This window comes from Oreochromis aureus, linkage group 11 (genome assembly GCF_013358895.1).
Source record: "Oreochromis aureus strain Israel breed Guangdong linkage group 11, ZZ_aureus, whole genome shotgun sequence".
Classification (NCBI taxonomy): domain Eukaryota; kingdom Metazoa; phylum Chordata; class Actinopteri; order Cichliformes; family Cichlidae; genus Oreochromis; species Oreochromis aureus.
This window is the reverse complement of record NC_052952.1, coordinates 11,565,765-11,582,990: the sequence shown is the minus strand read 5'-3', so window position 1 is coordinate 11,582,990 and position 17,226 is coordinate 11,565,765. Positions and strand designations below refer to the sequence as shown.

Genomic DNA, 17,226 nt, shown 5'->3' with positions numbered 1-17,226 from the left:
ATTCTGTTTGGTAACTTTGATTCTGGACACATTTCTGTGGAAAAAAGAAAAAAAATATAGAGAAATAGATCAACCTGACATCTGATTGTACCGTCCAAGATAACGGCTTTATTACTAATGCCACATGACAGCATTTTATCCAACATGTCGACCGTATTTCTTAAATTTTAGAGGGCCCTGTGGGTGATGCAAGATCTGTTTTAGGGTGGATTTCCCCTGGAACATATCAGCATGCAGCCAAAACAAACTCCTGCGGATGGTTTGCCTCTTGCCTCCGGTCTCTCTGGCCTGCTTCTAGAGAGCAGCCAAGGGACCCTCAGTGCTCAGAGGGAGGAGCAGTGCAGTCCTTTTGCCCTCCCACTGGCTTTAAGACCAGAGACAGACGGAAACACTCAGACTGCAGGCACACGTGGAGCAGAGACACACAGAGAGGGAGAAAGGACAGAGAGCACGAGAGAGTGAGGCGGCTGGCGCAGAGTCGTTTCTGGAATTGAAACGGGCAAATATAGAAACGAAGGGCAAAGAAAGAAGCGAAGAGAAGCAATGAGAGAAGAGACCAATTTTTGCTTCAACATGCAAGTATAAACTGATTTTTTTGTGATAGCTGCAGGAGACACAGATCTTTGGGATGTGAAGTGCATGTGAATAGATCCAGAAAGAACAAGAAGGACTGCAGCTGTCCATGACCCGAGTGCTCTGAGGTCAAGTTGTCGTGACCTCTTTACCTGCTTTAGGATCAACTTCAATAAGGGGAGATTACAAGTTGAGGCAAATTAGACTCAGAAGGGAAACATCCGATTCTCCTGGCTTAATTTATTTTTTGAAGAAGAGAAGTTTGGGGGGAAATAGCTCTGGTGGACACCTTCAGCAGCCGTCAGCATCAACCAGCTTCAGCCAACAAGCTTCATCAGCTCAACCTTGCCTTGAGGAAGCCCCCGCAAGACTGACCAGCAACTGTCACGCTGTTGCGCCCAAGATGACATTCGCCATGCTGCGCACGGCACCCCCCGCGGGCCGATTCCTGTACGGCGACATCGCCCTCCTCTCCGAAGACGATGACGAGAACGGCAGCGAGGGCTCGGGCTCCGAGGAGCGTACCAGCAATTCCTCCAACGCCGCCTTTCGCTTGTCCTCGTCTTCCCCATCTGCCTTTCACATCAAGGTGAACAGGAAGAGGAAGCTGTGCGGGGGAGGAGGTGGAGGGATAGAAGTAGGGGCCATGGCCGCGAGGCTGGTCCCCCCGGACTCATCTCCACCTAAGGAATATCGCCAGAGGACCGCGGCCAACGCGCGGGAGAGAGATCGCACCAATTCTGTCAACACAGCATTTACAGCGCTGCGCACACTCATCCCCACCGAGCCTGCAGACAGGTAAAGAGCAGCATGAGTTACTGTTTCGTGACATGATGCACAAATAAGACAGAGACTGAATGATTTCCACCTGGAGAACCAAATAAATGACGGTTCTATATTTAGGCCTTTAATCTGAAACTCTTTCCAAACTCGAACAGGGAAGAAAAATTCTAGCATCTAGCATCATTATCTTACTGTTTTGAGCATATTCTATGAGGCAGACATCTTTACATTACCCTCCAAATTTCGTTTTTTTTTCTCTGTCAACACCACAACTGTTTTCATGATTGCAGGAAGTTGTCAAAGATCGAAACGTTGCGTTTGGCCAGCAGCTACATAAGCCATCTGGGTAATGTGCTGCTCCTGGGCGAAGGGCTTCACGACGGACAGCCCTGCCACGCTCCCTCACCGCCGTTTTTCCATGTCAGCTCCTCCCCAACCCGAGGATCCGACCAATCAGCGCAGCCCAAGCACATCTGTACCTTCTGCCTCAGCAACCAGAGGAAAATGGTGAGCGAATAACAAACTCTCAGTCAGTAAAAGAGGAAGAGGGAAATCGGGGAAAACATTAAGTTAAAAGTGCGTTTTGCATAAAAATCCTCTAAAACTAAATGGTGGGAAGTTAAAAAGAAAAGTCTTGTTTTTTTTAATTTATGTTTGTTAAATTTTCCAAAATACAAATTATCGAGATTTAGCTGAAGACCAGTGCGGTCGTAGACACTGTGTGGTGGTTTAGGACAGCTGACCTGAGATCAGCGAATGTGCCCATAAACCAGATTGGCCCAGAGGGACTGTAAAAGCAAAACCACTTTTTAAAGGACTCAGTGTTATTATATCATCGGGGGTTAGTTTTAATCAAGCAGGTGGTTTCTGAAAATCTCTGAGCGTTACAGTCCACAGTAATGGTTGTTTTTCTCTCCGAGAGCTAGGTTCAAACGGCACGCAGGCTTTTTCCAGACTAAATGTGTACGAGTGTTGTGTCTAAACCCATCTATGGGTTTGTTTTTGCTCTCTTTTTAAAAATATGAATTTAGAGTTTACAAGGGTATTTATGCAGTGACTGAGATTTATGACCAGGAGCCCATGAAATCTGTCCAAAACCATGCGTATAATTTCAAGAATGCATTGACGTCAGCCCGAATACGAGAAGGTTTTAATCATAACTTCTCGAGATTGACCTGAGAGATACAAATTGGTAACTGGCAATTACTTTGTTCCAGTGAAAGTCACAGTCACGAGACAAAATGTAGGTGGAGAATCGATAACATTTTAGATCAAAAAAGCTAAAAGAAAACACAATTTTTTCTCCACTTTTGTCAATATTCTTGACAAAAATCTACATTTCTCTACAACTATTAGAATGGTTAAGCTACACTTTAGGGCGAACCTGTTTCTGCTCATATTCGATTGAGTCATCGTGGGAAATTAACATAATCAAAGCCACTCTCACAGACGAAAATAATCAGCTTGATGAGAAAATACAGCAAATGAGGGATCAGCTGAGTGAAATTAAATATATATGACCCCAGTTCTGATTTTGACAAATGCCACAGAAGATGATAAAGAGTTGACTCGCCCCCCCCCCAGCCCATAGCTGCCGCCCATTTAGCAGGATTTATGGGTAAGGGGCTGACATCTGGCAGACTCCGCCGTTACCCCAGCAGTGTGTGAAAGCTAATACCCTCCTCAGTGTCTCAACCCAGAGACCCTTTAGCTGGGGGATAACCTGAGACTCAGCAGTCTTAGTGTCCCACCCAACCCCCCCACCCCTCCAAACTTGTGCGAGTGAAAAACTAGACGTCCTGAGCGTCCAAACCCAGACGTCCTCAGCTCGCAGATAACTCGCCTGAAACCTGTACCCCTCCCTCTCCACCGTCTCCTCCTCTCCTTTTTTTTTAACCTGTCTGTCCTTGCTGACTCCTTCACTTCCTCCTTTGTCCTCGCAAACATCTCATTCTGTTTCATTTCTTCACCTTCAACATGTGCACCCCGGCTCCCCTCAAACACCACCACCACCATCTCTGTGCATATCGATCGGCCCGATGGAGGTCAGAGCTGCCAGTAGGAGCTTTGTAATACTATCTGCTGCTGTCAGCTCGCCACTGTGGTTGCATGACTGACCTGTAAATCCATGCTGGGTAGAAAACTATTTCTCATGTCAAAACACTCGAGCGCAGACACTTCAGCTTACTCTGTGTTACACACTGTCAGTCACGTTATGATGTTTCCCGCTAGCTCAATGAAAAGTCTCATTATTCTCCCCTGTGTGCTGTGTACGTTGCATCAAGATTACTTGGCTGACTTCCCCAAACGAATCCAGAAGAATCACAAGCGAGAAGACAGAAGATGAGTTAGCACAAGGGTGTAGAAATGGTTGCTTAGTTTTGGTTTATGCAAACAGTTTTATGAATCATACACACACAAAAACAACTATAATGCCTTTGCAGTTCTGCTTAAAGTGAATTTAGTAGCTTATCAGTATCACAATGTGAAAGGCTTTTTTTTTTTACTTTATATTGCATTTTTTTACTGCATACAACCAGTAAAAAAATGTTAAATGGTGCATTTCTTGGTCTAATTTCAGTGGTGGATTCATCTTCACTTGGTTAGTTAGACGGTTAGCAGCAGGATGTTGTGTGGGTACAAGTACAGCATACAATGTGTGGCTATGTTAAAAGTTAAGCTGTATTGGCACACAGGAATGAGCTGAGCTGGGCTTTGGATACAAGCACAGGACTTGTTAGCTGGACCCTTCAACAAAGGCCTGGTGTAGTGATAATAATATCACTACAACAGGCTCCAGTGCTCCTACTCGCCATCATACGCAGTGCAAAGAGGCTCATGTATCCACGCTGAATGTTTATTGTGCGCTTTCCAAATTAAATTGATGCGATTACCTTAAAATATATTTTAAAATGAGGGAGTTCAGGTTCATTTGGCCTCCTCTGATTGGCAGAACCCGAGAGCACTTCGTTTTCCCTGGAAAAGTGGCTATAGTGGGTCTAAGTGGGCTAAAGGGCAGAGTCGGTGTTGGTGATTACAGAGAGGAAACGATTGTGAAGGTAAAATGAGACTTTGTGTCCTGAGTGCTCTCTTTGTATGTTTTTATGGTCATTGAGGTTCATCACAGCTGTCAGGTCTGCTTAGACCAGCTGCTTCAGTTACACTTCTTTCCAGCGTCGGAGAGGGCGAAAGTGAGAAAAGTATACGCTCATTTCCTCTTATTATGTGTGTGAATACAGTATAACTGTTTCAAAACAAACAGTCTTGTTAGTAATGACTACTGCACACGGAGTGCTACGCTTTACATCTTACAGAGTCGGAGGAATAATGATGTGAATACTGATGTGATTTCATTATGTGCCAGCTCTTTATTCACATGTTTTAAGGAGCTTTAAAATGAATTTCACTCATTTACGGCGAGTTTCCTGAAAATGATACAGAACATAATTAAAACCCTCTCAATATCGCTGCGTCGTCAAATGTCAGCCGTTTGATGAATGACAGGTCTTTTTTTTGTTTTTGTCAGATTTTAGGTTAAAAATTTTCACCCACCTTCAAGTCATCTGAAAAATTCAAGATACTGGGGGAGAGGTTTAGTAGAGGCTTGTCAGGAAAAAAAAATTATCTATTTTTAATTTTTCGTGCTAACATAAAGAACAAAATCTCTCTCTTGATGCCCTAAAGTGTCAGGTGAAGTCTGAAAAGGTACTTTGTGAAATTTACTCTCAGTATCTTTTGTTTTGATGCCAAATACCTCCTTGAATGTTCATATATATCACAGCAAACATCTGATGTGTAAGGGGTGGAGCACACGCAGTTTGGCAAAGACAAACTGGAGCGCAGCTCTTGCATGCTGGTGCCTTTGATACTTGGATTTAAAAAAAGGGGGGACATGCTTGATGGCTACATCTGTAAATGAGATGTACAATACTGAGGACAGACGACTGAGGTGAGCCGAGCGAGGCTCAAATCCCTGCGCTGTCTACTTGACTGATGCAGCTATCCTGTGCAAAGGCTCTTTGCTGTCAGTGCAACTGTCAGATGCCTGGACTCAACATGTGACAGGAGAAGCTCGCAGTGGCAGCTTTTATAATAATCAGCTCTTTATTGTCTTAAGTCAATATCTGGTAGAGGTCACCTTCAGTGATGGTGAAAGTGTCGAGATGGTTGTCTGCTGCAGTTATTTTACAATCTGAATTTATGCAAAACGTGATTCAAAACAAACATCTTTTAAAATGTGCTAATCTGTCTGTCTCTAGTCCGCAGCGTTCAACTGTGGCCTATTTCTTTTGGCCCGAAACAGAGAGCGGGTTAATTCAATTCAAAGGGCTAAAGTAAATAGAAATAGCGGTTTGTCTGCCAATAAGAGCAATCACACTGTATTCTCCTTTCAAGCTGGATGTGACGTGCCCAAGTGTTTTCCATCATTTGAATTTCGAAGAAGCTCGTCTGATTAATTAAAAGCGACGTTTTTAAATTTTAAAAAAAAAGTGAAAGAAAAATCTGGTGGAATTATAATTGCTCTGGTGCTTATGGTGTGGTTGGTGTAAATAGACCAGCGCTTCTTTTGAAATGGTTAAATTTAGATGCGTTTACAAGCGTTTTAAGGCACGGCCCAGAGTTTTACTCGCACTCAACGGAGGTCATTTATTTGGAATTTCTGGAAATCAAAAAGCAAATGTAACCAGACAATGCGTTCTGGCTTTGATATCGCAAACAGTTCTGATTTATATCTCGGCTGCAGCAGAACTACACATGGTGATTTTTGTACGTGGATGGAAAGACGGGGGCACTAAAATCTCACTGTGCAACTGGAAACTCACCTCTTCGCTGCTGGTGTGAGGGCGAGGAGCACTTGCAATTGTTTTTGCATGAGACGGATGTGAGTGACACATCAAGAGCGAGTGAATTTTTTAATGTGTGTTAAGCAGCAACCTTGCAAACACACTCACAGACAGATACACACACACACACACACACACACACACACTGGCTGGCTCTCTGTGTCTGGAAGTCATTGGCAGCACAGAGCGGAGCAACAAATGAGCTAATTGTTCTGTAAATGATTTATCCTCTGCTGAGGCCATACAGCCAGTGTTTAATTCAGCGGCTGCTATTAGAAACACATTGACGTTGGGCTTTGATGGTGATGTTAAAGGAGCCTGGAAACCACTCACTGTGAAACGCCCTCCCTGCTTACACTCACGCCCACACCAATCACACATATATATACACACACATGTGGGCACACAGCGCACCACCGCACTCAGACACTTTTATCAAAAGCATTTCACCCTACCTCCTCGTCTTTCCAACCAGACAGCCGTTCACCACTTCTAGACAGCGTGCAAAAAAGAGAGAAAAAAAAAAGTCTTAAATATGATTACTTAGTTAAGGAGTTCTGGATCACGACTGCGCTTTCAACACTTTCTAAACTAATGGTGTGCAGGAAGTTGTGGAAACAGAGATGGAGAAGTAGAGCGAGAGAGAGAGAGAAATAGCCAACGACTCAGCGGGATAATCAACTTAGCTATTTATCCTCCAGTTTGGACAGTTGGTTTTTAGGCTGTGCTCAAACTACACTTTGCTTCTTTATAGAGATCAAATGAACCGTGGGCCTAAAGAGGGCTTAAATGCATGCATAGGACATGTGCGGGGCCGCGCTAATGACTGCGGTTTTTGCAGTTATTTGGATATTAGTCTGTTTTCACTGGAAAAAAGCATTGCGTCACTTTTGTGCACGGAGTCGACGTCTCGGTAGAACGTCATAGATGAAAACTAAATTGCCCTCATTTGCTGATAATGCTAGCGTTGAGTTGGAGGGAATGTTTTTCGTGCCTCGTGAGCAAGAGCTTCGCTATGCTAATGAGGTGCATCGAAGGCAGCTAACACGCTGACGGCAGCGTCTAAATGTATTCTCGGCCACGCTCGGTGTGTGTGAGTTTGTGTACGACTGCGTGCCCCCGAGCGTGGACCTGTCTGTGTATTTTCAGCACAGATGGAAACAGTTAAATCCTAATTTAACACCAGCAGAAGAAGCCGGGTCAGATAACTAACAAAATCTATTAGCAAAACTATCATTCTGTAGCCATTCGGTCTTCGGGGAAAGGGCCGCTCACCGAGCAAATTAAAACAAAACTACAGAAGGTCGAGCCAGGCCTTAGAGAAACACAGCGACAAAGCAGGATTTATGCTGTTTCTTGAAACAATATGTACTGAAGCTAATGACATACTGGCTTTTTCAGGGTCTACATCTTAGCACTGATGATCAAGCGCTGGTTAGTGCATAATGTAGCAAAATTAAGTCATCTGAGACTAGTGAAAATGAAGTCTGGCTTGTTATGGAGTCATTAAAACAGATTTTTAAAATGCGGAGGAAAATGAAGTACATGTGTGGCTGCCTGGTGCAAGCAGCATCTAATTAGGCGATCTGAGATTAATCAAGAGCCGTGCTTACTGGCGAAGATGCAATGAACATGAATTTGTGATGCGTCCAAGTCACGTAGTGGCAGACTGGGGCCTTATTTTGTGTTTTATTTCACTCAATCGAAGTCTCTTATGTTTTATTTATCAATTAATGATCATTTATGGGGGAAATTACAGCTCCTATAAGCCACCAGAGACCCTGACGCATACACATACTTTCACTCGCTAAACTGAAAGGATATTACCAGTTTTCATTTCATGGTTAAATACCAATCTCCTTATACGATTGCGGGCCAGTGCCCAAGTAGAAATTATTTTTTCCAACCAGTCATTCCTGTCCTCGTGCAGCCAGAAACTAAATTAGATGTTTGTATTTGACAGAACAGCTTAACACAGGAAAAAAAGAGAATGGAAAATCCAGTTATAGGTGAAGGAACGGCAGGATTGGGTTTCGGAAAAACAATACTAAAGCCTGAATTTGTGGACTTGATAAGATGCTGTGAAGAAAGTGTTTACTGTCTTCACATTAGGGCTAAGACAGGCTGCTTTCTCCTTGTTGGTCCAAAAATATTGTTCAAGTTTGGTAGTATCATCATATCATATCTAAAGTAAACATCAGCAGGTAATCATATTAGTGTCAGACAAATCGGCCTCCTGGGAAGACAGCGGTATGCGTGCGTGCGCGCGAGCGTGTTTGGAAAGAGAAAAGAGAGAGCAGAGATGTCATCCGAGCATGCCCTATTAGTCTTCAGGAGATTGTTTTGACTACCAGTCCGGCCTTAAAGCCCCCCCTCCCCAAATCCCCTCCACCTTCTGTTTTGACTGAACCGGCTACACTCCAGCTGAACCGCCTACACCAGCTACAGCTGTGCCTCTAAACTGTCACGGAGCACTAACAATGAGACGTGGGCTGATTCCTACCGATTCCACCGTAATTTGATGTAATTTGGGAAATCATCCAATTTTCACACACAAATTTCAAGTGAAATTTCTCACGTACCCACTTTAACTCTAAACTGCCTCAAGTACTTTTCCTTCCACTGACAAATGCCTTCAATTTTCCCCGTTGCTTTCCAACAAACACCCAGGAGCATGGCTGCGTTTTTGTCTTCCAACTGATGCTTTTGATGGTTTGTGAAAGGGAACAAGCACAATAAGAGCAAAGCGTCAATGAAGCTGAGGTTTTTCCAGGCTGTAAGTGACACAAAATAGACATCTGAGCCAGACTGCATGTCATGTCAGATGGTTAAACTGACAGACAATTTGAGGCAGATCATTAGTCTCATGTAATCTTTTATGGTGATCATAGCAAGACTCTCAGTTGTACTAGGAATGGATTTGTGCCTAAAGCAAGGGTTCTTAATGTGGGGGATCCCCCAGCGGTCCACGAATCACAGCCAAGAGATTTACTATAAATTATAAAACTGCGCTCTTCAGCAAAAAAGAGCAAATCTACAGATGGGATCCACGGACACCAACAAAATAAGGATTTTCTGTCCTTTTCTCCCACTCGTTTTGTCTTTGAGTCATAAGAAACTCTTAATACGATATAAGTGCCTCATTTTTATTTATGGTACAAACAATCCAGAAGGCATCTGAGAGTATAAATGGTGGTAAACATATGCTTATTTGCATTAGGATTAAGGCTGAAAGACCTCTATGGACTTTACAAATGAGGAAACCCTACATGTGCTGATTGATGTTCTTATATTTCCTTATGCTAGTAACATCTCACCTACCATCTACTTAGTTTTGAAAATAGGACAACAGAAGAACAAATAAGACATATTTGGTCACATGAAGTAGCTGCTTTTAAGCGTGGCTACTAGATACTAAATTATATCGCTGGTGTTGCTCATACTTGCACTCGCAGCCAGTAACACAGTGGTAATGATTCATGTCTAGCAACGGTAATGGTTGAATTGCAGTGTAATCTAATGATCCTCTGCTGATCCAGCTGGAGGAAGGATTGACAACAACTGTTTCTGCGTCTCCTCACACTCACTCACCTCCGTCAGTGGGAGTACCAATTCCTGTCCAAGTCTTATGATCTCATTCTTTGATTACCGCCTGATACCCTTCCAACCACCAACCCACCTATGTTGATCTCAGGCAAACGGATTTTTCCAAACACCTACACCTTGTGCACCGTCTGAGAGGAAATGTGTAACAGGTGTTCGGCGTGATGAGAGGAAAGGAAAGTGGGAGGCAGAGAGGGTTAGTTGAGATGATATGAGAGGGGGTAGAGAAAAGTCAGGAGAGGACAAGAGTGCTTATATTAGCATATGGGATAATGGTAGCCTAATTCTTCAGCTGAAGAATTAAATAACAAAGATCCTTTGTCAGTTATGAGTTAATCCTTAAAACATCAGTCTTTTTTTTCTCCTTTTTTTTTTTTTACAAAAGCACGGATGATATGTGTTGCATATCACTCAGTGGTGTGTTCAATAAAATCCCTTGACTGTTGCCTGAAAAGCCAGTGGTGGATGGCCCAAGTGAGCTGAGAAGAGGTTAGGTGAAGAGGGAAAAAGTGATGTTATTTTCCTGGCCAGATAGCGAAGGTCTCCTAACCAGCCAGGAAATCAGGGCCTCTTGCTCTGATACCACAGATAAATGAGAAGCATATCATCATGCTCTGCTGTCATGAACCAGCTCATGATGTCAATCTTCAGGCTGTAATAGTATTAAAGAAAAGCTCATTTCTCTCTGCCACCACAATTAATGTTGTGTGCTACAGTACAGAATGTGTTTATGTGAGTTTACTGCATGCAGTCAAGGCTAATTTACTCTCCCATCAACTAAAAGCAGAGTACATCTAAAACCACATGAAGTTGCTGTGCCAGTGATTCCAGTACTAAACTGTATATTTTTTGAGTGCATTTTTTATGGTTTACATAAAAAAAAAACATTCGTCTTTTTTACCTGTTATGATTTTTTTTTTTGACTGTAAAATTGCTGGGCTTCTTTAGAGCCTCTGTGATGAAACATGGTTTGAATAAATTCATTAAAAGTAAAATATGCTTGTGTTAATGAAACCAGAGAAAGCTTCTATCAAAACTGGCAAATTTTCATGAAATGACGATTAAGAAGTATCCATCGCAGATTATAGCCTTTGTTTCTTTGATCTTACCTCAAATTGTTTTTTATATTTGTGAGAGAGGACAGATAAAGTCGTCTCACAGGAGGGAAGGCTTTCTCAAGCCACCCTCCTGAGAAATCTATGAAATATATCAAGTAAAAACACCAACAACATGCATAGAAATGAAATTTTCACCATAAAGAATCAATGCAGTTAGCCTTTTTTCCACCTACCGTTTAAGTTTTCTCCAGCTCTAACTTGTGAGAACAAAACCCAAACTGTTGTTTCGGTCTGATTTCCCCTCAGTGATGTGAGATGTTGTTTCTGTCTCTTGCAGAATAAAGACAGAGACAGGAAGACCGCCATAAGGAGCTAACAACGAGGACACGAGCCACGTGGATAAAATGCTCATCACTTGCTTACAGCGATTTTTAAAATTACTGCAACTTGAAGACTAACCAGACTCAAAGACTTTTGAAGGACTCCTTGTAGCACTTCCAGGATTTTCCAGGAACATTTTGACTAAAGTTTGCATTTTGTTAAAGGACCTTTTTTTAACTTTTAGAGAACTTTCAAATGGCTTTCACATGCATACCAACACCACCAAGAACCTCTTAATACCACTTATTAAAGACTTTTGACTGTATCAGTGACTCTGAGAACTTATGGCACATGATCTGAAAACACACTCATAAACTTGTATTCCTGAAAAGCTGTGTGTTATTAATGTGTAAACTGAAGTATAAATGTATATTTATGTGACATAACATTATATAATGAAACTATGTTATTTAACGGCTATATGACTTTTTTTGACAAACAATGTGCATCGTTTTGAGGTACAATCGTTGGCTATATGACATCACAAAAATATGCTGGAACATTGTTGGCATTGGTTATTTCTAATAATCATTTTTGAGAGTTGAACTTAACTCAAGATGAGCAATAAATAGTTTGTATATCTGGGATTAAATTTCATTCATATGCTGCTGGTATGTTAAACAGATTGTACTCTAAAATCTTCTCCTAATCCTTGCCAGTTCCAACCAATAAACGTCGTAGAAGTTTCCACCGTGACTTTCCGGTGAGCTGCAGATATATTTTAATAGCAAATCAATGCTGTATTATCCTTTTGTGGCTGGTGGAGAGAATTCACTCGCCTTTAAGTGGAACTTCCTCTTTGTCTGATCCCATAGCTCACATAAACCTAATTACCCTTATTCACCTGTGGCGCTCTCTTTCTCTCTCACATGCTTGTTCCTTCTCTCTTCGAGAACTCGGTTCTAGTTGGTTCTGCTGTTGCTCACACTGACTAAAGTTGCAGATGAGGTTGGCAACAGAGGCTTAAGGAGGAAAGAAAAAGGCAAGGCAAAGGGAGAGGGGAGGAAAATGAGCAAAATTGAATCTGCAGGTTGGCTACTTGGACATCTGCCTTTGTCCCTTTGCTGTCCTCTTCTTTACCTTTCCACATGCTTGTTCTCTCTTCTCCTCTGCTCTTCCTCTCTTTTCCCTGGAGTGCCACTGCCCAGAGTCTGGTTGTTGATGGCTTTCCAGTGTGCTTAGCCCCACACCAGCTACATTCTTCTGAACTTGTCCTTTTATTGATGCATCCATACATCATCGTCTTGTTTTCTTATTTTTTCTGCTGCCTTTTCCACTGTTTCTGACTCTGTGTCCTCCATCACCTTCATACAGCATCTCTCCCAGTCTGGCAGCTGCTGTGATGGAAACTGTAGATTCTTCCCTTAATTTTTGAGCATATTCTCTTTTTTAAAATGATAATTTATCTTTTTCTTTCTCCTGTGACTACTACACACTTTTCCTACATTATCTTCAAGGTCAGAGGATAGAAGTTATGGCTACCTGAAAATGTTGCATCATCTGGGTGATATATTATCCTGCATGAAGAGTATTAAAATCTTATAATGCCATTTGTTTCCCAAAGTCATATAACAGTAGAATTTCTTAAGCTATTTTCCACCATTAAAAGAAATGTAAATTGAGCCTGTTCTTTTAATGGAGGCTAACCGCTGTGCTGCACTAGTTCGGTGTTCCCAAATTATTTTTTAACAACGCTAACAAGCTGTTTCTGCGACTGAGGTGCCAATTATGGAGCTTTTTCCTACAATGTGACAAGTGCCCGATGAAGGAAAACAACTAACAAAAAATTCAAGTGCCACTTTCCACTGCCAAAAAACAGCTTTTAGTGGAAATGGTGCTGAAAAACAAAGCTGATTTATTTTGTGTGTGTGCATGTGTCAGATCTTACAAACACCCCCAAATTATAACATTACTGGACACTCACAGCCAGTTCTAGAGTTAATATGTCCCCAGATGGATGTCTTTTAGAGGACACGCATTTTAAAGAAACAACTCACAAAGGTGATGAAGGAGAGAAACGTGTCATCTGAAAGTTGATTAAAATCTGATAGCTTCAAAGCCTGGAAAATCGCTCATACCAAAAAATACAGTTGTTTGATATGCCCTACGAGTTTTTGTCTTCTAAAACGTAACGCGGGATGACAAAAGACTAAATCTCAGGACAGGGATTCAAAATAAGTGGTCCCTGCTGCTTATAGGTTTCTGAGAAAAAGATCTGAAAAGCACCGCATGTCTTAAAGATCTTAGTCCTATCATGAGCCGATGAAATGTAGATAATCTTACTGCTGAGGTATTTTTTTGTTTTTTTAAAAGGAAGCAATAGCTTTGAAAAAGCTCTGTGTGTCTAGCATGTCCTAATGACTTCTGGTCCAGTTAGTCTGACAGTCTGATCTCTCTAGCAGGCCGTCTGTCTGGATACTAAAGGGGGGGACTGGTTCCACCCACACAGACCAGATCAGGTTCCCCCTACGCCTACGCACAACTTAGCATACACACAGATGACCGTTCACACGTTTGTGCGCAGATGAACTTACATATGCACAAACAGATGGATGTACTGTGTGAGCGGACGTGCACATTTGCACACACGGGAAGATCTGTGATATAGCTTAGCTTTCTAATGATCTCTGTATTTTATATCGATGAAACAGATCAGCTGAGAGGGCAAACTGCTGTGCCGTATTTAAGTGGGCGGTTTTGGACCAATGTGAACCGGAGGTTGGAAGACTGACTGACTCTTATTATTATCACTATAATGGTCTGACAGAGATGACCCCACGGAAATCTGGCATGTGAACACTGATAGCTGAAGTTATAAAAAAAATCGAGTTCGTGCTGGAATTTGCACGCTTTTACGGCACCACAGGCTTTGGTATGGACCATTTGTCTTATAGTAGATGATTTAGATAAAACATAACTACACTTCACTTCATTCACTGTTTGGACATTGACTCTTTATTTTAAAAAATGCTTCCGTCCAATGCCACAGTTTGTTTGAAATCAAACAATCAATATGTGATTGATGATTGTAGACTTTCACAAAAATATTGCATTAACTGTTTAGGATTTAAACATTTCATTGGACGACTGACTGACAAGCGGTTTCATGGCCTGTTCCCTTGTTATTTCATGACAAATTAAGAAGATAAATGATCTGGAGTTGATTCCCAGTGTTAAATTTGCATTTGGTTGCTGTTCACTTGAACACTCAACATGAGGCCCAGACAGATGTTGACACAAGTGAAGGAGACCATCATGAGGCCGAAAAACCAAAATAAACCTATCAGAAAGATAACAAAAACTTTAAGAGTGGCTAAATCAACAATTTGGTACTTTTTTAGAAGAAGGAATGCACTGACCAGCTCATCAACACCAAAAGGCCTGAAGGACCACAGGAGACAGCCAAAGTGGAAGATGACGGGAAAACAATTCATTTCAGTGATTTAGAAAAACAACCAACCAACATCTAACCAAGTCAAGAACACTCTTGAAGAGGTGTATCGTTATTAAAGTCTACAATCAAAAGATGTCTATTAATTATTGATTAGACTCAAAAAGAAGAAGGTCAGATTAGACTTTTCCCCAAAAAAACCATCTAAGAGTCTGCACAATAGCGAAACAAAATCTTTGGATAGATGAAACCAAGATTAGCTTCAACCAGAATGATGTGAAGAGAAAAGTACGGAGAAGGAGAAAAACAGCTTATGAGCCGAAGCATACCACATCATCTGTCAAACATGGTGGATGAAAGTTTATGGTATGGGCATGTATGACTGCCAGAGAGAGCGGGCCACTAGTGTTTATTGATGATGTGACTGCTGATAGAAGTAGCAGGATGGATTGTGAAGTGTACAAGGCTCTCTGCTCAGATTCAGTGAAATGCTGCAAAACTGATCAGATGGCATCTCACGGCCCACAAATTTTGCAAAAGCAACCCAAGAACTTCTCAAGGCAAAGAAACGGGATATTCTCCAATGACCAAGTAAGACGCCTGATCTCAACCCAGCAGAGCATGCTTTTCATTTAGTAAATGCAAAAATGAATGCAGAGAGACCCACAAACAAGCAGCAACTCATCATTGAGTTCTAGACTTTAGGCAGTCATTTCCTTAAAAGGATTTTCATCCAGGTATTAGAAAAGGTTTTGTTTTTTAAACATTATATTAGTTTGTACAGTTACTTTTGAGCCTGTGAAAATGGGGCTACACATAAAAATGGCTGTAATTTCTAAACAGTTATTCCTGTAGCTTTGTTAAACTTCTTAAATTAAAGGTAAAATTCAAAAACTTTAAATTCTTATGGCCTTGGAACTGCAGTCAGAGCTTTCTTTTTATTGTCTATGTATATTTGCAGTTTACATCTTTATTTGTGTTGGTGTGTGGCTACAGTCCCACACACCAGCACAAAGCCATATTCTAATGAGGACACATGTAGTCTTTCTTTTAGTTTTTACATGTGAACACAAACATGACAACACAAAGCAAAGATGGAAACCAGCCCAAAAAGACTTAAAAGCGATCACCACAGAGATTCTGCTTTAGAAACATGAACAGGTAGAAACGGAGACTGCGGCTTAACTGCTCATCAGTTTGTTACCTGTTGAAGTTCAGGGTCTGGTTGCTGCCTGCACACTAATTGCAATCAGTTGATTTTTGCATTAATTGTGAAGGAAGAAAAAAGCATGTTTGTTTGATTTTTTTTCAATCAACCATGTGTACAGATACCTGAAGAACCTTTGAAACACAAGTAATTGCATAACTATAACTGTAATGTAATTACTTAATTTATAATATGGTGCCTGGCAGGCATCGGGGGCAGTTATCAGCCCCCTCGTCGTGAATCTGCTTCTGTCCCTCAACTTAACGTAGGCACAAGTTGTTTTGGCTAGTAGGAAAAATAAGATGTTTCCTATAAATATTTTAGTGTTAAAATGTCTGCCCAAAAGCTACTGAACTAATTTCCCCAAACATATAGCATTATGCTTCAATATTAAGACATTTGTCCTGCCCGATCAGCTCTCACTTCACTGTTATTAAATGCTATATTGGATGCTTTTCATCTCCTCTTCCATGTTCAGTGACAAGGAAAAAAGAATCATAGAAGGTTATGTTTTTAAAACATGTAATTATAGATTTTTATGGTCATTTGGGTGCAGCACAGAAAGCTCCAAACATAATACTGATGAACAAAAAACGGCAATATAATTTCAACTTGTAAAACAATTCGCAGTTCAAACGTCCAGCAGACAGGGCGGAAGATTAACATGAAGTTTAATTCATTTTGACTTTCTGGCCACCCAGAAAATGCAAAAACAAATATGCACTTTCCTTTTGAGCTCAATTTCTACCATCTCTAGAGAGAAATATTCTTAAGCTACTAAATACTATATTAAGTTCTCCAGATAGCTGCTAACTTTTGCCATTCAGTGCTAGGCTGTGAGATGCAGTGGAATTATCCCAGGTTTTTGCTGAAAACAGCTGAAAAATGATACTGAAAGTGTCCAAGTTCCAAATTCTATGACCAAAACAATATGCTAAACTAGACTATGCAATTTCTGGAGAAACTGTGGTGGGAGTTTTACTGCTGTTGGACATTTTGTATTGCATTTTCTTGTGTGGGTTGAGGTTTAAAATTTGGGAAGAAGCACACTTCGGTACACAGACATACAGAGGTACACAAGGTATCTAATAACATGACCAGTCATTTTATCAAGTTCCTCTATGGCTGCTCACTTTATTAGACACTTTAGCTGTACCTAATAAAGTGAGTTTCACAGATGGCCCAAACAAAGTGGTTGGCAACAGTTTTACCCACCAAAGTGGCCACCTGTGTATTTAATAAGGTGTCCCTAATAAAATGGCACTGATGTAGATGTAACTAATAAAGCAGCCAGCCATTTTAAGAAGCACACAACTGTACCTAATAAAGTGGCCACATATGTATCTATGCAGGCGTCCCTAATGAAAAGGCCACAGGTAGACCCAA

At 41.4% G+C, this 17,226-nt stretch overlaps 1 protein-coding gene across 1 annotated transcript; it reads left to right on the top strand.

Annotated features, from left to right (window-relative positions):
• Positions 1-423: 423 nt before the first annotated feature.
• On the top strand, positions 424-12,233 carry LOC116314932 (basic helix-loop-helix transcription factor scleraxis). Its single transcript, XM_031733088.2, has 3 exons — positions 424-1,371; positions 1,647-1,863; positions 11,199-12,233. The coding sequence occupies exons 1-3, from the start codon at positions 977-979 to the stop codon at positions 11,235-11,237; spliced, it is 651 nt and encodes a 216-aa protein (XP_031588948.1). The 5' UTR covers positions 424-976; the 3' UTR covers positions 11,238-12,233.
• Positions 12,234-17,226: the final 4,993 nt, after the last annotated feature.